The sequence below is a fragment of the Lagopus leucura genome, unplaced genomic scaffold (genome assembly GCF_019238085.1).
Source record: "Lagopus leucura isolate 7727_CA_CO unplaced genomic scaffold, USGS_WTPT01 Super-Scaffold_100016, whole genome shotgun sequence".
Lineage (NCBI taxonomy): Eukaryota > Metazoa > Chordata > Aves > Galliformes > Phasianidae > Lagopus > Lagopus leucura.
The window spans coordinates 10,254,471-10,278,731 of NW_024962270.1; the positions used below are offsets into that span (position 1 = coordinate 10,254,471).

A 24,261-nucleotide genomic window follows, 5' to 3' on the forward strand; every position below is an offset into this window, starting at 1 on the left:
ATCGCCATGCTTTTGCTGGCTCCCCCTACACAACTTTTTTTGTTTTGTTTTGTTTAATTTTGTTTTGTTTGCAAACATTGCAATGCCCTTAGCACTACATCGAGGACTTGCCTTGCTCTGGGTGCCCCCATTCTCACCCGCCCCACAAGAGCAAAGCCCAACCCCAGTGCTGTGTCCACTTGCCCCGGTGGACATTTTGGTGACCTGCAGGATGTGGGCTTGATGTCTGGACTGAAAGCAATGTGGCTCCTGACTTTGCTTACAGCATCCAAATCAGGGCCTGCAAAACAAATCACCTCTGAGTGTGGGCAGCAGGCGGCTCCCATTAGGCCTCTCTGAGCAGAGACAGTGAGCTGCTCTGTCCCACCTTCATCACCCCTGCAGGGCACAGGCCACCTCAAGAGAGTCAGTGCAACTCCTGAGTGCCTCTTCCATCCCAAAATCTCCTTCCGTGACATCTGTCCTCAAACCTCTTCCTTGCTGACCTTCCAGCTCTGGTTGCCAAGAGCAGTTTGGTTGCGAGGCACACTGTGAGAAGTTAGTGTCTGTTTTGCTAAGGAATTAAGCTTTTGTTGTTGTTTTTTGTGTATGTAGTGAGGCATGGCATGTAAGATGGTCTGTTTCCCAGAGGAAGTTTTCAGGTAGCCAAACATTTGTGTTCAAAGGGGAAGATGTCTGAGCTGATGCCACATACGAGCACCAAGGCGGAGGCTTGAATTTTGGGGTAATTAACAAGACATTAGGGGCTGTGGCTGAGAGCAGGTGCTTAATTCATTGCAGAAGTCAGGCCCATAGCAATGCTTTGGGTCATGCTTTGGCTTTAAATGAGTATTTAAGGCACAGCTGGGAAGGGTGGAAGAGCTGCACCTTGCAGAACTGGCCTCATAGGAGCTTGTAAGATGTAGGTGAAGAAATTGGTAAAACTGAACTCTTACAATTTTCCTTTTTATTTTTTCTTTTTCTTTTTTTTTTTTTTGACATCTGTTCTTTGTAAGTGATTTATATTCCCTTAAAATTTTGTATCTTAAAGTAAAATATTTGAATGTGTGTCTGAAAAGTATGACCCGTCCTTTCAAAATGTGAATTTCTGATTGTTGATATATAAAAAAAAAGTAAAAAAAGAAAACAAAAACACAAAACCATCCCATATTAGCACTTCTTTTGTAATGAATGTTTTATGAATGTTTTTTTTTTTTAATTTTATTTTTTTAAATTTTTTTTTTTAAAGCATAGAATAAAACCAGTTTAAAAAGGAAGGGGGGTCGTGGTTTCCTAAAGAAATCCCAGCTGGGTACCCAAAGCTGTGTCAGAGCACCAGGCCAGAAAAGGGTGACTGTGCATCAGCGAGGTCGCCATAGCTTGTGGAACTGGAAACAGGGCTTTTAGCAAGGGTATTTTATCGTAATGATTTGTTTATACTAGCTGCTTTAATTGACATTAGATGAAAGCTGACATAGGCATTAATTTGGTATGGCACAGGCTTTTTTTCTTCTCTTTTAATGTGCATCTCAACTCTTTTTCAAGTCAGGGATATTTACTGCAAATAATATTCAAAAAATCCCCAGCAGGAGATAAGAGGCAGTAAAAAGGGATTCAAAGGCTGCGAGGCAGCGGCAACGAGCTCCTCTATGAGCCAGCATGCCATGCAAGGAGCCTCGGTGCAAAAACACCCTACTCTATCCTGGAGTGATCTTCTGGGGATGGCTGGAAGCTGAGAGGTGCTGGGCTACGTGATAAAAGTCACCTGCACACAGGCTGCTTGCTGAGCACCCCAGGAGCACAAGCCTGTCATTGCCCACCTCCACAAGCCCCATACAAATACACAAATAGATAATATGTATATACATACATACATATATATATATATGTACACACATATCCTAGGTGTGTCTGTGTGCCTGCCTGCTGGGAACCATTTATTCTTATGAAACGGAATATTTGTATGTGTATTTTATATATTAAATACTAAGCACTTTGTCTTGTGTTAGTTTGCTAGTAGCTATGAATTGCACATGTGCTTTAGCTGCCTCTGTGAACGGCGCGTTATCTCTCTCTGGTCACGTTTAGAGGTACGCACACAGTGTGGACTGTGCTGTTCAGTGTTGCTGAGTGCCTGCCACTGGTCAGTGGGGCATCGCCCTGTGGTGGGACAGCAGGAGCAGCAGTGCCTGCTTGGGTTTTAGGGGCTTTAATGCAGAGCAGCAGAAGGCAATGTTAGAAATCATTTTGTGCTGGCAGCAAGGCAGAACAAGGGATGAAAAAAGTAGGTATGCATACATATATGAGTGGTATATGGGGCTGTTTTGGTGTGCTGGTGTGTGCTGGGTGAGCAGGGCTCCAGCTATTGTGACTGTCACCTCTTCCTCCGAGGCGCTGTGCTGTTGGGCTGTAAATCCGTTATCGGCCCATCTGCAGCATTGTTCAGCCCCGGCGTACGTGGCCGGCACCTCGTCCCCCCAGCATGCTTGGCCCCGCTGCCTTCTCCCGCCCACATTGATGCTTTCACCAGCCGTGCTCAGTGCAGCTTGGAAGTCTTTTCCCAGCCCTCCTGCTGAAGCCCACTGGAAATAAATCACTCGGTTATTCCTGTCCCTGCACCGCACACCGCCTCAGATGGTGTCCCATTACCTTCTGGGCTGCCAGCCTTCATGCCAGCCCTCCTCCTGCCTGTTCACATCCTGCTATTCCCTTCCTTAGCCTCCCTGCTTTGTGCTTATCCTTCTTTCCCATCTCTTCCTCTGTCCTCCATCCCCGCTAGCTCCCATCATTACAAACTGAAGCAAACTCATCCCCAAGGCACCACCAGCATTGTTTCCAGATGAATCTGGTTTATATAGAAGTCAGCAATGCCTACCGAGATTAACTTATATAAGTTTTCCACTGCACATCTGCTTTCATTTCACCAACTCAGACAATAGCATATGTTGGTTAACCTATGACTGGCTGACACTGGAAGGGACCTCTGGGTCCATCTGGTGCCATACAGAGCAGGATACCCAGAACTATGTCCAGATGTTTTGAAGGAAACACCACAACCTCTCTGGGCATCCTGTGCCAGGGCTCCATCACCTACACAGCACAGAAGTGCTTATCAAATTTTAGATGCAATCTTCTGCACTCCAGTTTGTACCCATTGCCTCTCGTACTGGTAATGGGCACCACTGACAGGAGCCTGGCTCCACCTCTTTGCACCTCCCTTCAGCTATCATGGCCATGAATGGGATATCCAAGCATTCTCCAGGCTGAGCAGACCAATCTTCCTCAGCCTCTTCTCACCAGAGAGGTACTGTAGGCCCTTCATCACGTTGGTGGCCCTCTGTTGGACTCTTTCCAGTATGTCCAGGTCTCTCTTGCACTGCGCAGCCCAGAACTGGACCCAGCACTCCAGGTGTTGGCCTCACCAGTGCTGAGCAGACGGGCAGGACCACCTCCCTTGACCTCCTGGCAGTACTAATGCATCCCAGGACACCATTAGCCCATCAGCAGCCTTTCAATGTCCACCTGGATGGCAGTGTGGCCCCATCACAGCAGGGACACTCACTGCAGTCACAGCTCCACTCACTGCTGTCACACTGCAGCACGCCAAGCAACACCTCGATGCTACCACACAGACCGTGCACTGCACAAGCTGTTTTTCTTGGGAGCTCCGGACCTGACAGCAGCGCATGACAATGTGTGAAAACACAGAAACCCTACGCAAACAGTGCAGCCTGACTCTGTTCCATGAAGCGGTCATTGTCATCGAGGCTTGATGCCTGCTTTTTCACATGCTTGGCTCAGCAGGGGATTTATTCAGGAGAACAGTTGGAGCATGCAGCATCAGCATCTCATTAGTGTCAAAGACAATATCATCTCATTTAAGACTAAAAAGAGGGCTTAGTTTTCCCCATATAATTTTATTGTTAGGGCTTAGGAAGCCACAACGCAGCTGAGTTTAGATTCATTATGTTAAAAGCCCCCAAACAGGTCCTGACACACAGCAGTTGGGAAGGATGAGCTTGCAGCAAAGAGCTCCGCTTTCCTCCCCGCCTCTGCACTGCCAAACAGAATTCCTGTCAGGGAACAGGCTGCAGGGCCCTCTCCAATTTCAGTTTGAATCAGTCAGAGCGGACAGACCACAGAGCTCCAGATGCAGCCCCTGGCAGCTGGGAACAGCTCATACTGGAGGATCCTGAGCAGAATCTCTGCTCTGCACATCTCTTGGGAAGCCCACCAACCTTCCTCCTCTCCACAGCCAGACCATCCCACACAGCGCTGCCAAGCATCGTGAAACTGCTGCCAGCTTGGATGGCACCCAACAGACAGGGCACCGCGTGTCTGCATCCAAACACTGCCATCTTTCCCCGCTTTCTGCTGCGATGCCATCAGGCCTCAGCCCAGAAACGGCTCTGGCTTCCTTCTCAAGGACCAGACTGAGGTGAGGGAAGCACCGGCAATAAAGCAAGCTTCCAAGCTTCCCACACCCTACAAAATTTCCTTCCCACTCAAGTAAGCATTTGCACATACATCAGCTACTAAATTTAGGGCGAAGCTTTTAGCCATATGTGAGAGCTTATGAAAGCCACAAACACCGTGAGGTGTTCGGTGCATTTCCAGTGGGACTCAGCACTAAGCGCTGGTCCCTGATGGGCACCCATAAAAGTCACGGCTACCGCCTGAAAGATAACTGACAGCCCTGGTGCCCCATGCTATCCACTGACAGATTTACACAAGTCTGGTACATAGATTTATTGCTTCTGGTTTATGTACTGAGGAGCAATAAACTCTTCTGAGAACTTAACTCTGTATCATTCCAGGTCTTTTCAGCTTCAAGGGAAAAGCACATACATTTTTTACCACATCCCTCAGTATTTACTCCGGCACATTCCCAGTGTAAGAATAAACCCAAGGAGTGATGATCAAGCACAAAATTATCACTTCATGCATTTTATTGAGTCTATTTAAATTTGCATTATGACATCTTACATAGGGAACAAACTCCTCCTAAATATTAGCTATCAAACCTGATCGAACTGTTGTCCGATGACCTCGGAGTACCATTTTGTACTAAACAAGTCCGGTATAAACAGATGTAAAGCACTGTACAAAACAAAACCAAAAAAAAAAAAAGAAAAAAAAAAAAAAAGAAAAAAAGGAAAAAAAGAAAAAAAAAATCTCTTACATTCTCAGTTGAATTCAGGGCTTCCCAGCCAACAGCTTTACAGCAGAGTGAGATTCAGGAAGGGATAGCAGGTATTTCAGCTAAAGGATCAAAACCACATAAAATAACCAAAAGAAATCCAAAATTATGCTTCCCTGTAAGAGGAAAAAAAAGAAGAGGGGGAAAAAAAAAAAAAAAAAGGATACCTCAAAAAGAAGTTGGGAAGCCCTGGTTTAACAGATGCAAATTTATTTTCTTTTTTAACACAACACAACTTTAATGTACTTTGGGTAAGCTATCATTAATCTTCACCCTCTTTCTTCCCTCTCTAGTCAAGAACAAACAAACAGCCTGGTGCATGCAGTGATTGGAAACACTTCTGAATTTGTTATAAATTCACTTATCGTGGCTCCGAGCCAACTCTCACCCAAAGCGAGCGGGCAGATGCCCGTAACAACTGCGCACCTCATCAGCTCCAAACATCATTACATCTCCTCATCGTGCAACCCAAGGCCCCGCAGGAGGACGGTGAGAAAAATGAGACATCGGGCACCATGAACATACACACTATGGTAACAGAAAGGATCTCAAAACAAAGGCTTGAGCTGCAGCTCAAGCCAACTGGATGGACCTCTGCGTTGTGGTGTGACAGTGAAGGCGATGCTGGGAGACTCAGAAAACATCGAGCTGCTACTCGTCACAGACATGGTCAGCCCTGCCAGCCCTTCTCTCATCTTCCAGCTAGATTCTCTGATTAGACACCATGCGGAACCCTCCCCATTGTGTGGACAACCATCACAAGATAAACATCCACTGCAATTAGACAGGGAAACAGTCCTCTGGCCCGACATATTTGCATAATCCAGCTAACTGACAGGAAACTGGAATGACAGTCATTACGGTCCATTGTGTCAACATTAGTGGGAAATACATTAGTTTGCAAGTTGACACAATGGACAATTATGGCTCCTTCAAAACTGGTAGAGTATCACGTTAGTGCAGCTGCTGTGCACGCACATTAATACTTCCTACTAAAAGTCTTTAAACATTTAATGAATAATTTCTACACATGCTGTTGCTACAGTAATGAAACCATGTTTAAAACAAGTCAATTAACTGCCTACAAGTTCTTTGCAACAAAAAAAACCCCGAACCTCTTGCAGGTAATCAAAAAGCAGACACGTAAAAGGGAAATCTAACAAACACCAGGAACGAGTCCTTAGTTTTTGAATGGATAACGACCTGATTTAAAGGGAAAAGGAAAGCACCCACAACTCCTTATCGGTTTGCAATTTAAGCTAAACTATCGAATCACCCTGAAATTGAACAGTGCCATGCCTTCTTGTAGGTTTTGGCTTTGTGACTGCTTTCACAGCTGCGTGTGGAGGTCCTACAGACACAGAGCTGTCTCCAAAGAAAGGAACTTAGCTCACCAACCAGCCAGCCAGGTACTCACAGCTGCAGCACGGGCGGTTCACTGCTTGGAAACACCACCGTGACTACCGAGGCAGGCGATAAAAGCGAATCCCCTTCCAAAATTAAGCAAAAGCCTTCAACACAAAAGCAACCATGCTGCTCCAAGCGACGAGCTGGCTTTATCACGGCCCCGCAGAAGGCTGAGAGGCTCCCACAAGGTGGCACTAGGAAGCAGGCAGCTGATGCAGCGGGGCTGCCTCTGCTCCTGTTTCTTTCAGACATCTGAAAGTCATCAAATTGGCCATTTCAGCCCTTCATACGGCTGTAACTATGAGGCAAGTTGCTGCATTCCATCTGCAAAGCCAAGAAAGAGGGAAGCAATGGGTACAAACGCCCAATGCTAAAATAACTTTGAAGCTGTAAAATAGGCTTATTATGAACCTTTTAAATTATAGCAATTGATGCTTTATTAGTGACTGAAATGTAAATATTGACTTTTCCTACCTGCAATACAACTTTAGAAGTAGAGAAATTAAATTACCTCAAGGCATTAGGGTAAAAAGCAGCACTCTGGAACTTCTCTTGCCAGACCTCAGCTCTATGACTGTGATGCAGAACACACGGTGTTTCCAGTACAGCATAAAGGCATTTGTGAACACCGAGCTTCCAGATACAGCTCTGAGTAGTGGGGATGCTACTCTTCCCCAGAACTGCTGCAGACTCTGACAGATAAGTCAGTAACACTGAGCTATTTGCTGTATCAGCAATTTCCCTCTTGCCGACTCTTCCAGGTGTTGGGCAAGTAGTCCCCAGCACTGCTAGTGCGCTCGGTATCAGAAAAGGCAAATAAAACATTAAAGTTCAAGGGCTTCTTAATTGAGGTTAAATTCTCAGGACCAGAGGGGATGATTTAAATCAGATGTTGGAGGAAATTCTTTACTAAGAAAACGGTGAGATGCTGGCACAAACTGCCCAGAGCTACAGGTGCATCATGCCTGGCAAGGCTGGATGGAGCTCCAGCAGCCTGAGCTGGTGAGGGGCAACCAGCCCATGGCAGGGGAGTTGGGACTGGATGATCTCTACGGTCCCTTCCAATCCAAACCATCCTACAATAAATTATTTGTTCCTGGTACCATCTGGGAAACCTCCAACATTTTATTAGTTGCTATTGTTACAGAAAGATAAAATGTTAAGGCATGCCACTATTAAGCTATAACAAAACTGTAGAGTTGAGTCTTCCAAAGTATACATTACTGGAAACTCAGAACATTAAAAAGAAAGCTACGTTGAATGACACGCATCACAGCTGTGCTTCGCGTTAATTAGCTCTAGTGGGCTCCTTTCTTTCTGGTCACCATCCTTAACCTCAAATAAATGCCAGATTCAGAAAAATCAAAATGGCATTCATGCGTAGAAGCATTTTTCCCCCATCTAATTCTAGACTCCAGTAAGACAATAAAGCTACTGGCAACCACAACCGATAGCACATTTTTGCTATGTGAATGCTACCGGAAGAAAATCAGAAGTGTTATTTTGTTGAGGAAGATTTGGCATCAAATGTATTACCCACATTCATAAGAGTCAGCACCTGAAATTAATATTTAACTTCCAATTTTACAGAGATGCATATCAGAGGGAAAAACAGTAAGAGAATGAGCTTATTTATTCTGTTTAAAAAAAAAGAAAAAAAAGACACCACATGTGTATTCCCTCTGCCAAGATGATGTCCCAACAGGAGGAAAGCAAGCTCAATAGCCTGTCAGGGTTTCCCACTAAGCCAAACACCACAAAATGCACATACAAAAAAAAATTGGAATCCTGGGATGCTGTGAAGTCCTTAACTAGCTGATGAGACATTAAAATGGCTTAGAGCAGAGACTATATTTTATGCAACCACCACTATAACACACCAAAAATGTGTTTTAATCAGGGAAAAAAGGTAGGCCAGCTTTGGTTTCGTCATCTGAGGAGCAAGCAGTATTTCCCATATAGCCACCAAGAGCAGTTCATATCCCTTTTGAACTACTACTCTGAAGATTGAAAATACACTGTTTTCTTTGTTGCAGATACAGGCTAGAAAAAGTAAGTCACTAGAGAATAAAACAAAGATGGCTCATTGAAGAGGAGCAATGCTTCCCCCTGACACAATGACAGCTGAGGTACAGAATCCCAGACTGGGTAGGACCTTTGAGTCCAGCTGGTCCAATTCCTGCTCTTGCAGGGCCACCACATCCAGGTAGCAATACATTTTCCAATTCCCTATTTCTATATGCCACATACATATTTTTAAATTCAAGATTTCAGTCTTTTCAATAGGAGTATAAAGATGCTTTCTCAAAACATAGCCAATGCTAAGATTAACATTAAATATACTCCTGCAATCAGTTATAGTTTTCATATTTAATCTAGCACTCTAATAATGAATCTCTTTTCCAGTTAATGCTTATGTCTTTGCAGCACCTGAGTCACAGGCTATGAACAGTGGATACCCATCAGCATGTTCACTAAACAGATCCAGCAATTACTAATATTGTTGAAGCTGGAGCGGGGAAAAAAAAATCCCAAACTGCCAGTATATGTCTGTTGAAGAATTACATTGGGTTACCTCCAAATTTCAAATAAAAATACAAAAATAGGGCATACACGTCACCAAATGAACTGGTGCACATTGGTTTGTGTTATTACATATCAGTAACCACACAAAGGAACCATTAGGACAGTTACTAATTATTATCATCTTTTTGGGTGGCATTACTGAGCCAACACACTGCAGCCATAAACATTCTGCTTCAATTTTTTAAAGGCAATTAAGTGTCCAATTCAACTGCTTGTACATTACAGTAGTTGCTCACATCAATAGCACAGATATGCACTGCTCTTGACAGGTACACAGTCACAAAAGCAGCTCTCTTGTATTTAGTTTGCTCTCTCTGTGGTGGGTTTTGTATGAAAAGCATTCTCAGTTTCTAAGCGTGGTACAACTTTAATTCTTAATGCATTAATACAACAGTGCATTGGAAAAGTACTGAGCTTCTACAAAAAAGCTTTACAATTTTAAAACAGATTTTTTTTTTTTATTTAAACAAGCATAGGCAATTCTTATATTTCCACAACAAGATAAATATCCCAATTAAGCTAACAGCTCATCCTACAGCGTGCCATAGTGATGGGGAAAGGGCTAACATTAGTGTTATTTACACAGACATGTCCAATATTAACCCAGTATGAAAATCAAAAGTATTTTCAAGTATGCAATTAAATTCAGGGCTTTTTTTCAATCAGTTGGATTTCTTGCAAAAATTCCTCTATGACTCTTGCGCATTTAGCTGGGATGACTTCCCAGAAAGACTACTCACAAGCACAATGTTGAGGACAAACTTTTTATTGGACTGGAGGAGTAAGGGGATAGAACTTAGCACTCTCCATAAAGAAGTATTTTTAAGTGAGTAGATGTCTTTGGACAAATCAAATTCATCACACAAACCGACTAGATCTTGAAAACCTTAATCAATTTTTCCAATTTTAAAAGCTTGAATTCAGAGAAAATTCTTTCATGAGGGAAGATTCACTCCAAGTAATTACTATACATTGAGTTACCACTCAAAAAGTGGCCATAAAGGAAGTGACTTCTTTGCCCATCACTATTACACTAGCTGCTTAGCCATAAGTTCAGATCTCATTTAGACAACACTCTCTCTGTTACCAGAAGCTAAGACTGCTCTGCGACAAATGGGACAAGTGGAATTTTCTGATAACCAGCGGTCGATGCAGTGGACGTGATACTCGTGAGAACAAGGCAATTTACGAAGCTTGTTTCCTTCCGTGTACTCTGTAATACACACGCTACATGTTTTCAGAGCATCACTCTCACCGAAATTCCTCATTGCTAGGTTGTCAATTTGCTCTTTGGTGAGTCCTCTTGGTTGGTCGTCATCATCTTCATTTAGTAGGAAAAATTGTGCTAGGCTAAGGAATGGTAAAGAACCACTTTCTTCAAACGTGACCGATCCTCTCGTATTCCGACCTTCCCGTCTGGCACCAGATGTTGAACCACCTTCATTACTACCTTCAAACACCTCCCCTGAGCTAACATCTGTACTTTCATTGCTTGAACTACCACCCCCTCCGTTCTGTGGCTCAGAAGCATCCACATTCTGATTTGGAGTTGGGCCACTAGGATCTGCATCGCTATCACTATACATAAAGTAACTCAGCTCTCCAAAGCCTGTCATGATCTGCCTTAGCATAGTCTGAATTGCAACTGACGTAGTCTCACTTAAGCCTGTATTTAAGATCCTACGAATAGGAATCCTAATGGTGCTGACATAAGTTCTCACTCCAGCCCGTTCTGAACGTGAAAACGTACGCCTAAACCCTCCCCGTTCACTTTCGTAAGTGACTGTGTTGTTAGGAGTCTGGGAGCGGGACCGAGTTCTGTTGGCTATGCTGTCCCTTTGCCGATACTCTCCTGGACGAACTCTTCTCACCTGGAGGTCGAGCACTATGGTAGGAGGCCTCTGTCCAGGAGCTGCAGACTCACTGGCACCATTAGCTTCTGAAGAACCTGCTGCTTGAGGAACAGGTCTTGTTTCAGGGGCTGAAAACAGAACTGCATTTTCACTAGGAATCTCAGTCCCCACTGCATGCTGCCTTAATGTCACATGCTGCCTAGTTCTAGAGCTTCCCTCAGCTTCATTCACTGCTGAATGGTCAAACGTTTGAGATGATGTATTGTGATGAGACCTGCGAGGAGCCTCACTCACTGGATTAATAGGTGACCTACTTCTATCAGTCCTAGCCCGTGTTCTCCGCTGTTCTGGGCTCCTACTTCTCGCTCTCCTCTGCCCTCTAGGAGAAGCTTCCTCAGTTAACTCTTCTGAAGTGCTCCTTTCTGATCCAGGCTGCCTTGCAGATGGTGATTCAGACCTTGGAATTTCAGAGTCACTTTGGCTGTTTTCCAAATCCTCCCCACTGGAAGGCTCTACAGATGGCTCATTCTCAGTTTCAGGATTTGTGTTCCCATTATTACGGTTGACATTTATTTCCAAACTGAATCTGAAGTCACCACTATTTGGGTTAGTCCGGCTCACGGCTCTCCAAGATTGGTTTCCTCGCTGCCCACTTCGTGTTGTATTTCCAGTCTGTCGGACTGAATTAAGCCAGTCTATTATAGAATCTCCATTTGAAACATCTTCTGTGGACTCTGCACCTGTAAAAAAAGACAAGGAACTACCAAAATTAGAGTACTGAGCTAATTTTGGAGTGATCTTTTCCAAGAAAATAATTGCTTATAGCTTAAAATGTGACTGTCTAGAAGCACTTGACTCTATCCAATGTAATTGTGACTTCAGAAATAGCATCATAGTTCTTATCTATCAGAGCTCTGGTAAGGAAGCAGGAGTGGACTTTTTTTCTAATACATACAGACAGGCTGCAGCCATCACATGGCAGCCAAATCAAAGTAACACATTATTCACTGTAAAGAAATGGAGAGCTGTATTTCAGGTGTCACAGCAATATTCTGTGTTTTTCTTTCCAAACAACTAGCAATCTAGTGACTGCTAAGCAGAGAGTTTGATAAGTTTGTCCTGAGTCTTCATTTGAAGAACAGATTTATAGCAACCCATCTCGTTTAAGAATGAACCCTGGCAGCAAACTCCAAGAATCCTCCACCAACCTCTTGAGAGAGGTGATAATAAAAGCAATAGAGTACCCTTGGAAGGGAAGAACGAGAACAAAAAAACCCCCAAAATTGGCAGAAAGTACCCCAGAAGGGAGCAGAAGTCAAGAAGGAAAAACAATCTAAAAAGCAGATAAGGAAAAGAAACTTAAATGCAATTTTAGCTTGCTGCAAGTAACAGACGTGTTAAGGGTGAAATCCGTCCCAAGTGCTCTTTGCAGCAGATATCAGACATAACGTTCAGTTAGTTTTGAAGCAAAGCTCACCTTGCACCTGCCTAGGCTTAACTTGTTCCACTCCTGCACTCAAGTTAAGGTCCGTATGGGGTGCTAAAGTTAAGAGTTTTCACAAATACTGTATATACCTCTATTCTCATCACTGTTTTGCTGTGGCGGACCTTCTTTAACTTGGTGCAGCCTTCTCAGCAACTCTTCTTCAGTAATTTCACCTTAGAAAATAAGCAAAATTTTCCAAAAATATTTCCAAATCATATGTATGGCAAGCATTATCAGAAGTTTCTAAAGAAGGTACAAGCCACCGTCTTTGTTTTAATTAAATCCTGCCATAATGAGACTCCCAAGCAATTAGTTATAAGGGGAATTCAAACTCTTCAGCACCACTGTCCCAAATAAGCTTTGCTGAAGCTGAAGGATCTAACAGCTTCAACCTATTAAAAGACGGATGGGCTTTCTGGTGCTGTACTGCAACCTCTACAGCTCATCAGCATATTTTTTTTTTCATCCTATATCAATTAAATGACAGCCCAGAGTTTAAAAAAAAAAAAAAAAAAAAAAATCACAAGCATGAAAAGAAGTTTGAATTAGTTTTAAATTATAACTGGCTTCAATTAGGCATCACTCTATAAAGAGCCAGTTTAAAGTAATAAGTCAATTGAAAACAGACATAAGAACACCCATGCAGAATCTTGTACCAGATTAATTAGCCTAGTTATGAACTCCTAACACCAACAGGAAATTTTCACACATGCTTAAAGGTGATTACTTTTCTATCAAAGTAGTCTAAGCAGCCATAACTGGGTCAGTTCTGGTAGTTCCCATCAAGAGGTATGAACACCAGACCTTTGTACCTGCTGAATCCACACCACCCCAACTCCCTCTCCACTAGTCAGTGAACCCCTCTATTCTGAGGACACACAAACCGGCAGGAAGCTACTCCCTAACATGGAACGCAACTGCAGCACATGAGCTAAATGGGTGAAAGAGATTAGGGAGAACAGAAAAAGACAAATCACCTCCAAGTAATTGTAGTATGATGGACATACACAAGCATTACATACCTGGTGTTCCTAGCAAATTGTTGTCTCTCATAAGCCTGTAGTCCTCTTCACTCAGGTTGTTTACAAACTGATAGAAAGCCTCTTCTCGATCTAAGCGATCCAGCTGACTCTGCCGTTGTGCTTCTGATTGATCAATATTTCCTTTATCACTAGAATCTGAGCTTTCCATCTTGACAAATGGAATAATGTCTAAAAAGAAAAGAAAATAAATCCTTCATTTAACTTAATGAAACAGATCACAATATTTAGATGTGACTAATCAGTAATACATTATTCACCATTAAATTCTAAGGAAAAAGACTTTGCTAATCAAGTTTCAGGTAAGGTAAGTTGCATCACAACACAGATCACAAATGAAATATTTGCCCACAAACAATATCCATCACTACCAACATTCAAAAAAGTAACAAATACAAACACAAGAAATGTTATCAGTTTACTAGCTGCCTACAGCTGCCTGCTCTTTACCCTAAGCTACTGCTGCTACTACAACTACCTAACAAAGCACAAACAGTGCCTCACTGCCGTACAACAGCACAGTACAAGGTACAAGGCACCCATGACTATGCTCTCCAGCTCTAAGACTGAATTCAACATTCATCTCTTCTTCCTGCCTTCTCTATGGTAAAGAAAACAGGAATCTGGTTCGCTGACAAATACGAGAGACTTTCTTCAAAATCCAAGTCAATTTTAAACAGAATTACTGGATTATTTAGGATTTAAATAAGTGAGTCTGAAGATGCAACAGAACACTGTACATGTAAACAGAAAAAGGGAAACCCACAACAAGGGCTAACAGATTCCTCAAAAAAAAAAAAAAAAAAAAAAAGGGGGGGGATTGGAACATCAGCTCTGTGGTTTCATGTCAAGAGAAGAATTTGCTTGCAAGTTTCAGTAGTTAGTGAATTTCTGACGCTGATGACAAAACAAATTGCATGACAGAACTCCAGTGTGTATACACATGTCATAACTTATGCTACCAAGAACTTATTCATTCACTCTCATCTGCTCCTCATTTTGTTTTTCATTTTGATAAGATCTGCTACAAGGTCTCAAAACAAAAAAGTAATCCATGAACACAATGTCTGTATTTGATCAAAATTAAAACAAAATACCTGCAAATGCAGGAGACATTCTGGCACTGGTTACACCATGCAAATACATCAAATGAAGTTAAAATAACTAGTTTCCTTAATCATTATGGCTTGCTATTCACAACATTAAGAATTTCCCTGTACAACTGGTAGAATCTAGTTACTCAGAGGTGATTAGCACGCTAATCCTCTGCATGCTAAAAAGCTCTATAATAATATTCCCCATTAAAAAATGCTCCTTTCATTCAAACCATGTTTCATGTGACGTGAAAATACCAGAATAAAGCTTTTCCTTCTTACTGGAAAATTTTCAGCACTTAGACATCTGTCTAAAGCAAAAAGTAACTTCTTATTGTATGCCAGCACAGCTGTCCCAACTGCCCACAGCTAACACTAGTGTTTCTCTACAGGAGAGAAGCACTGTGGAATCTCCAAGAGCAGTTTATTTCTGCTGCTACAGTGAAAATTAAAGGGTACTGGTATCCCCAGCAGGGGACAGTACAAAATACCACAGGATAGGGCAACCCACTACTGCAGGCTTCCAGATCAGAAAACAGTTACTCCAATCCTATCTTGAATTCTAACACAGTTAAGCTTGCTTTCAGGTTAGTCACAGTAAGGCACAAATGTTTCGACGGCACCCCGTTACAGGTGTGGAAAGTCACTGCCTTCTGCCCTGTTAATTTCTGCCTTTTTTTTTTTAAATCAAAAAGCAGCAGCAATCACACTGCTTGCTAGTGTCTCAAATGGCAGCCTAGCAGCTACATCTCTGGTACAGCCTGAAGACTTGCATGTGATGCAGTGTCAAACACACTGATAAATGAAGCCATTCACAGGGGAAGTTGCACAACAGATCCAGCAGGTAAATTCAGCTCAGACTGGGCTCAGCTATAAAATCTGTACACCCTTCAGATCTCAGACACATCCTTCTAACAAGAACACAGCTTGCTTGAAACTCAAACAGCATTTTACAAGCTTTCTGCAGCAGAATTATGACCCTAACTAACCTCAAGACATATTCATTCCAAGAGAACATCAGAGAGTCAAAGCTGCTTTTTACAAGAATCGTCTGAACACTGACTAGAATTAGGGACTTGAATCCAAAAGAAAACCCAGAAAGACGCATTAATTTTAGGAATATGGATTACAACTCTAACTAGCATTGCCGCCCCCCCCCCTTTTTTTTTTTAAACTTATTGAAGGAGATAAAGCAAAGTCAACAAAGCAGAGAATGCAATAACCTACTGAGGGATAGGAGCAGCAAAAAGTTACTTATAAAATATTTCCCTCAAAACAGTTGCTACTTGATATTTACAGGTGCCTTGGCTATATCATGCCTCCTTGATACAAAGGCTTTTTCAGAAAACAAAGTGAAAGCTATTCTTGGTCAGGGGAACAAAGTGCCAAAACAAGTTACGCTGAGAAAAAATCATCTCTTCTTTACCACTGTGTACACTTCAACAGCCAACCTTAAGGGAATGTTGAGAATACTACAAAGTCTTATTTGGTTCCGTCTGCTCCCCTTTCTTCCGCCTTCAATTCTAATCTTCCCTCTTAAACTGTAAGTTCAGCCATTGGCTGACATAGAAAAAATACTCCTGCCAAGAAAACTGCCTTAGAGCTGAGATTTTGATAATCAGTTCCATCTACAGTAGGGCTATTTCCACTAGTGCCAAACTCACTATACCTTCCCAACGTGAGCCAGCAAAACAGAGCACACTAGCCCACTGAACCCCAGTTTCACATCATTTACCTTCAATGTCCTCTAAATGCTATGATGTTTTTGTCCACGTAGACAAGTGGGGCAGAAACGTATGCAACAACACTCTCTCTTTCTCATCACTGACAGCAAACAGGCCAACATTCTTCCAACTAGAGCTTGGACACTAAAACCAGTAAATGGAAAACAGGGTCTCTGCTCTGAGGCTTCTACCACTATTTCTCTTCATTGCACGCCCTGGCCGTTCCAAGGCTCATCTCCTACACCACTGCACAGCTCTACATTACCAGATAGAACATACTCAGCCTTTCTGAGTTTTTTTTTCCTACTGCCTCAGTACGACCCTGCAGGTCACACATCCTCCAGCAGATCTCCATGGCGGGAGCACATATCGCTCCACTCCTATTTGGACATGCTGGAGCCTCACACAATCACAGAATCAAATGGAAAACCCACTCCTCATTCAGGATTCTGCTCTCAGCTTACACACTGCAGAAAATTACTACTGGCTTAAGGAAGTTGACTACAGCAACATAGGGAAACCTGATGAAGGAAAATCTGCAGGTATGCTATTAACTTTCAGAAGAATGACTAGCATTTGATTATCTAATAAGCAGGTGTGCTTCAACTCTTGTTTCTCTTTCTTCTACTGGTTTCATTCTTGCTCAAGTGAAAAGAATCAGTATTTCCTCCTTTAGTGTCCTCCCTTGTCAGCACTAAGTTTACAAAGGGTGGGGAAGGTCACATCTGCGAGTAGGAAGTTCAGACCTGTTGATTATTGCCAACTGTAGCTGAGATATCCAGCAATGAAAATCTCTTTATAGGAAAGAGGAAAAATCACCTAAAGTTTACCCAAAACAAGATAGTATACTGAGCCACAGCTGGAATAAACTTTTTTTTAAAAAACAAAACCATTCTCCTGCAGGTGAATGAATACCCAGACACATTAACAGCAGTGAACTCTTAATTGGTGTTCCCATCCTTTGACAAGTCAGCAGAGGACCTTCCCTGCAGTTACACTCCAGCAGTCACACAGATAGATACCAGAGCACAACTGATGGGCTACAGCTCCACTGCTGCTACAGGAGCAACACAGCAAGCCCCCAGTGTTTGATTACATTGTTTTGTTCAAGAGGAAGTAATGTTATGCTCTTTGGACAGGGATGATTTAAGATTTTAGGTATTCCTTCAGCAATGCAAAGTTACCATTCTTACAGAACACAGTACAAGAAGTTTTTTGTTTTTATCTTTTCCTTATGACAAGTCACGTGTAAACAAAATCCAACTTACAACCATTTATAAAGACCTAGTGGTACGGCAGGCAGTATTAAAATACTCGAGTTGCCCATTTACTTTCAGCAGTAACACTGTCTCCATATTGCTTAGCACTCAGGGACCATACATCCCAGAAAACCAGAAGTCCGTGATAAATCACTAGATCTATTCCCTTGAATTGCAGGGTTCTAAGAAAACACAGTACCTTAAGCCTAAAATCTTCATTAGATTTGTGACCTTTTTTGAGAAGAGAAAGGCAATTAATTACTTAAATAGCAGAAGCAAATCAAACTCACAAGCTAGCTGTGCAAAGATCTCCTCCAAAACTTTCCCCATCTAGGCATTACCAGCACCTCAACATTACGTGAGCATTTGTAGTGCCCTTTATGTTACACACTTCCAGACTTACCTCATGTTCCACCAACACGATTAATACCTTTGTGCACACAAAGAGGATGATTGGCAATATGAATAAGCATCTCATAGATGTGCTCAGCAAAAGGCTAATTTCTCATTTATGATTCATAGCCTCGTCTTAATTAGGTACTTCAACCAGTAGAGCACCTTGCCTACCTGCATTCAGCCTGCAGTAATTATCAAAGCCTTTGACTCAAAGAAGCAACTCAGTAGTGGAAGCCAGAAATACTTTTCATTTTAATTTTAGCTTGTTTCAGGTTAACTATTTTTTCCCTGATTTCACTGAAGATACCTCAAGGACATTTTAGCTCTACATAAGAAGAGCAACCCAGCTGTCTGCTGAAAACACTTTCTGTGAACTCTGACTCCAGCAGCTCTAACATACCACCACATTTGGCAGGACCAGCCTCAGACATAAGTCTCTCCCATTCCCTTTCTCAAATGACACAGGAACTGAGCTATAATGGGCACTTCTGGTACTCCAGGTTCTTCAAGCAAAAACAGAACCAGCTTCACATGCAGTATCAACTCCCTTCTACCTTCCCCAGTCCAAGCACCAGGCTCTCCTAGAAGAAGAAATAGTTTCCATGCTAGTCAGTACCTGATTTCTCAATATTCAAAACTGGCAGAAAGAAACATAACAGGAAGTCCATCTTCATCTTAAATATTTCATCACTCAAGACTACAAATTCAAAAATATAAGCAAGAACTGTCAGTGAATCCTATTATTAAAGAAAAAAGAAACCATAAAACAGTAGAATCAAACAGCTATTTGCATGATACATGGAGCTTCATTACATCAAGATTTTTGCCTTTTTTTTTTTTTTTTTTTTTTTTTTTTTTTTTTTACAGCTACACAAGTCTTTTGTGAAGAGACTGAAGGCTATGACGGCACAAGTACAATTAACTTGTTATCCTTTCTAACACGTAGATTAGTAACAAACTTTTCAAGTTTGCAAAGTTGCATCAGGAATTTTGGATACACTTTTTTCTGCTACTCTTGCCTTCTACAGACACTCTGACAGTCTATGCAATTATTAGATGGCTTACTGAACTTACTACAAATTCCAAGCACTCAAGAACTCCCTTATGCCCTCTTTGCCTCAAAAAAATTACTATGGAGCACACATCACTTTCTGGTAGCTGAAAGAAAATGTCTTCTAAGACCGCTATAAAATTTAAATGCCAGCTTAATATGAAGTGTTAAACATGGATTCAGATAATTCATCACTACAGTGTGTTTCAAAGCAAAGCCCACAAAGCAAAATGTCATTCAGAACATACATTTTAAATAACAGAAAGCAAATTAACAATTTTACAGAACAGTTGCTGAAAATAATAATAATAAAAACATGTTGACAGAACAGACCAGTATGAAGGAATGAAACACTTGCCATCTCACTGTGTAAGTGCCCGCTGTCCCCACTTCAAATGTATCTAGAACATGTAGCAATTCATTACAGGTTTATTGTTACCTTCCACACAGAAGGGTGGAACTTCGCAATTTCAGAACATTGAGCACATGGGAATGAAGGTGGAGCTCTGAATATAAGACAACAAGTATTGTCAAAATCACATTTTACAACCTAGACTTATTGAAACAGCATTTTTCACATAGAAATTCAAAATAAAATTAAGATGGTACTGCTTCTTCGCTCAAATTGAGGTGATATGATCTCAGAGAAAGCTCAGCGAGTCGAGTTATCAACTTTCCTGCACTTGGAGAAGTCTCACAAAACCGCTCTCTCCCCCAGCAGCGATCTTCCTGCTAGCTCAGCAGGCAGGAGAGCTGGGCTGAAGCTCCAGGGAAGTAACACTCTGCATGAAAGTAACTGGTGCTGACACTGAAAGACAGCAGTGTAAGCAGGACTGACAGCTAAGCAAGCTGTACCCACAGAACCGATGCCCATCACACAGTGTTTTGATTTCTGAGGAACGAGAACTTCTGTTTACTGAAAGCGCAGAGCCAATAAAAATCCACTGAAAAACCCAGCTCTACATTCACTCTCACGTTCTCATGGAACTGCTAATACAGCTTCTACTAAAAGGCCAAGACAACAGTGATAATTTCACTACAAACACAACCCACGTCAGAAATCCAGTGCATGGATTTGTTGTTGCTGTTCTTGTCTAGCATCCAAGGAACATAAAAATGGGGAAAAAAAATTAAGCAAAACTGATTTGACATTAAAAACCTACCTGCAAGACTTGCATTCCATTTCTGATGGATTTAGTTTCTGATGACAAACTAAGGCAAGCTCAAGATCACGTGCACAAGCACCTGGCATACTGAAATTAAGACTGCTCTAAGTAAAATGCTTCTAAGTTACTAAATTAAGAGAAAGTGCATGCTGACTTTTCTCACACAACCAATTATCATCAGATGGTTTCATGAGACTGTACAACTGAAGGAAGTAAAAAGCTGAGCTTCAACACTGCCAAACAGCAAAGATGCTAACCAGTGCCTCGTTAGTACAGATCTCAACAGCATGAAGGAAACATGGCCTTGTGCATTTCTTCTGATTTTAACAGTAGCTAAGAATCTGTGCAAATGCAAAACTGAGTCTGTACAGTGCCAATTCACCATACAGAAGTCTTCTCTCTGAAATTGTTACACTACTGCATCGTTCAGAAGTATCAGCTTTGAGATGCACAAGACCACCACAAAAAATATAACAGATATTCAAGTTCTGCTTCATCCCTTCAACATTATGTTTCTCAAACTAAAGAGTGGATAAGTTTTCACCAAGACTGAGACAGCAACTGCAAAAAAGCTTCACTGAAACTGAAATCTCTAAAAAATACTTAGAATAGCCAAGTAACTTCTTTAACTCCATTAATTAAATTATAGCTGTAAAAAAAAAAAAAAAAAAAAAAAAAAGTGCAACACTTCCACTGCAACGAGAAGCATTCTGCCAAGATTAAGGAACGTATTTTGAAACACTTCCATAGGGATAGGGAACAGAAAAATAAAGTAGCCAAGTACATTAATACATGGGTGTTTTTACAAACACTTCCATTTAAGGATCACATTACTCATTCCCCTAGAAATACTGATTGAAAAAAAAAAAACAAACACGTAACGAAGACCAGAAACTCACAGCACTGCTTTCTAGTACACCTTGGTATGTTCATGTACTGAGCAATATGGAAAATAAATTTGATACAGCTGGCAACAACTACAAGCTTGAAAAAATGCTCATGGTTTCTCAGTGACAAAACATTTATGGAGTCAGAATTGCTGATGAGCAAAATACTGTACTGTAACTGTTATGCTTAGTGGTCCAACATAACCAACATCTCTTATTATGATGTGTGTTGTGCTGCCCCTTGTTAGCAGCAGAGGTGACAAAAGTCCAAACTTCAATTAATTTCATTCTAAAATGGTAAACTTGTAGAGGGAATGCAGTCATTTTTAAATGGTAGTTGGTCATGCCAACAAAACTAAGCATCAGACTCTCAGTTCAGATGATTAACTGCCTAAAGTCACTTGATCGAGTCACTGCAGCTAACATTATGGAACACAGTAGTACTGGAGCGTCTCGTAAGTTGTCATGACAACTTGCAACTGGAAAACAACCAATATTATTAACATGGACAGGAGAAATACATCATGCCTGCAAGTGCCCTACTGTATACAGTCCCAGCTGAATCCTTATTTACAAGCTCCTCATGACTATCACCTTGAAAAACAGATACACAAACAAGAACATTCAATTTTAAAAGTCTACTTGTGCTGTGAAATCTTCTGTCAAACTCCTATTACGCACTAAAATCAAAACAAATAATGAACCTTAAAAGGAACATGTTATACAACTTGATATTACTCCTCCATTAAGGCTGATAATTGAAAACAAAGTGATATTGTATTGTTACACTTGACAACAGTTTTGAAATACAGTAAACAGAGACTCCAAATGTCAGTAGACAGTATTAAAAAAGGAAGGAAAAACTCGCACAGGAAACAAGGTAACAGAATAAATGTTACACGACTAAGTGAAGAGAAACAATAAGACAGTAAAAGCAATCACAACAGCTTTTAACGGGTCACGCGATGATCCCGACCCTTCCAAAAGGCACAACGGTATGAAGAATTCCTCCCGCTCACCTCCCCCAACAGGGCTCCTGCCTTAACGCGAGGAACCTGCAAGCACTGACCTGATGAGCCGGGAATCCCAAAGCAGGCCCTAAGCAGTACAAAGCCTGGGGCGGTGCCTGTAATCCTCCCCCACCCCACCTCTCCCAAAAAGAACCATTTCCAGTGTTACCCCCCCCTTCCCCGGCCCCCCGCCCACTCAACTGCCCGGCGGTCGAGGAGCCCCAATAGCTCTCCTCCATCACGCGCCCCAGGAGAAGGAGGAGAAATCTCCGCGGCGACGGGACTCGGCTCATCCAGAGCAGCAGGGCACGGCCTCGGGCACCCCGCCATCACGGCCCCCGGCTCCAGCACGGCCCCGCTCCACTTCAAGCGTTTGCGGCCCGCCGAGCCCCGCGGAGTCCTGGGCCGTCCCGCCCGGCTCGGCCGCCCGCAACCCACTCAGTGGGGCCGCACAGCGGGGCTGAGGAGCCTGCGTCCCCCGGCCGCTTCCAGCGTCGGGCGGAGGCCGCCACCGCCTCCCCTGGGCCTGGGCCTCTCCCTTCCCCGTGCCATCTTGATCGTCCGCGTCCGGGCCTCCGCACTCACCAACCGCCGCCGTCTCCTCAGCTCTCGCTCCGCTGCTCTCTCCGGTCCTCAGCGGGCTCGGTGCCGGCTCGCCGCGCTCCGTCCGTCCCTAAGAAGCCGCAGCGTCGCCCTGCCTCCCCTCTCAGGCGGCCATTTTCTGCTCCATTGTTACCAAGGAACGGGGGCCCGGAAGCGGCCGCCGACAGCGGAAGTAAAGGCACGGACCTTTGCGCACGCGCAGACGGCGCCTCCGGGGCGGGGCGGGGGACGCGCACCAACGAGAGGAGAGCGGAGCACCTCCGAGGAGGGTAGAGAGGCCTGAGCGCCGTGCTGAGGGGAGGGGCGCCGCCATTTTGAAGAGGGGCAAAGGCGGAGGGGATGGGGTTGTTGGTATGGAGGTGAGGGGAAGTCGGGCCAGCGGTCTGCCCGCAGCCTCCTGCTATCCCAGGGCTCAGCATAGCCCCCGAGCGATGCTGTTCGCGTGAAGGAGTGGTATGGCCCGCCTATCTACCAAGAGCCACGGGGGCCATTTCGTGTTACCTCACGTTTACCACCCGTACGAGCCGTAGTGGGTGAAGGTGCCAGCAACGAGGCTGGAGATGGCCAGCGTTTCCTAGCTCTTAAGGAAAAAAACGTCAGCAAGGCTGTTGTCAAGGGCATTCACCCTCCTTGCCTTGCTAGCAGGGTTTCCTTCTCACACTGGCTACACTGCCCCAGTGTTGTATGCTGAAGATGAGTCACACTGCAGAAAAGCCAGATGTTCCTATTTGACAGTGTAAGCTTAAATTAAGCACTACAGTTCCTCAGTTCTGTAGGCCTGCTTTTAGGTTAAATGTCACTGTAGTTCTGCTTTCGCTAAAACTGTGTTCCACTTGTGTTACCTGTAGGGTCAGTGCATCTCCCTTGTGGCAGGTTTGTGAAGGAGCAGGATCAGGAATCAATAAGGTGCAGAAGGAAAACTGTGACTGAAAAGATGAGAGAGGTAGGAGAGAGAAAACCACAAGCTTGATTTTGAACCCACGAGGGCTGGGGTGCCAGGCTGAGAACTAGCTTAAGGAAAAGGAAAGGTTAAAGCTTTGCAGAGGATGCAAGGGATTCCTGCAGAAGCTGGAAAAGATCCTATGTTACTGTCTTAGAAGTATTTATTGAAAATGATGTTAGAAAAATAAAGTTCCTTGGAAGTCATCTTCACAGAATCACAGAAATACCAAGGTTGGAAAAGACCTACAAGATCATCCAGTCCAACCATCCACCCATCACCAATAGCTCTCACTGAATCATGTCCCTCAACACAACGTCCAAACGTTCCTTAAACATCTTCAGGGTCGGTGACTCCACCACATCCCTGGGCAGCCCATTCCAGTGCCTGACCGCTCTTTCAGAGAAGTAGTATTTCCTAATGTCCAGCCTAAATCTCCCCTGGTGCAGTTTGAAGCCATTTCTTCTGGTTCTATCACCAGTTACACGAGAGAAGAGGCCGACCCCCAGCTCACTATAACCTCCCTTTGGGTATTTATAGAGGCTCCCCTGAGCCTCCTCTTCTCCAGATTGAACAATCC

At 43.1% G+C, this 24,261-nt stretch overlaps 1 protein-coding gene across 1 annotated transcript; it reads right to left on the reverse strand.

Moving 5' to 3' along the window:
* Positions 1-4,910: 4,910 nt before the first annotated feature.
* On the reverse strand, positions 4,911-22,894 carry RLIM (ring finger protein, LIM domain interacting). Its single transcript, XM_042876511.1, has 4 exons — positions 22,724-22,894; positions 13,534-13,722; positions 12,601-12,684; positions 4,911-11,765 (listed from the first exon to the last, which is right to left on the reverse strand). Exons 2-4 carry the CDS (start codon positions 13,700-13,702, stop codon positions 10,237-10,239), a joined length of 1,782 nt encoding a protein of 593 aa, XP_042732445.1. The 5' UTR covers positions 13,703-13,722; positions 22,724-22,894; the 3' UTR covers positions 4,911-10,236.
* Between the last annotated feature and the right edge of the window lie 1,367 nt (positions 22,895-24,261).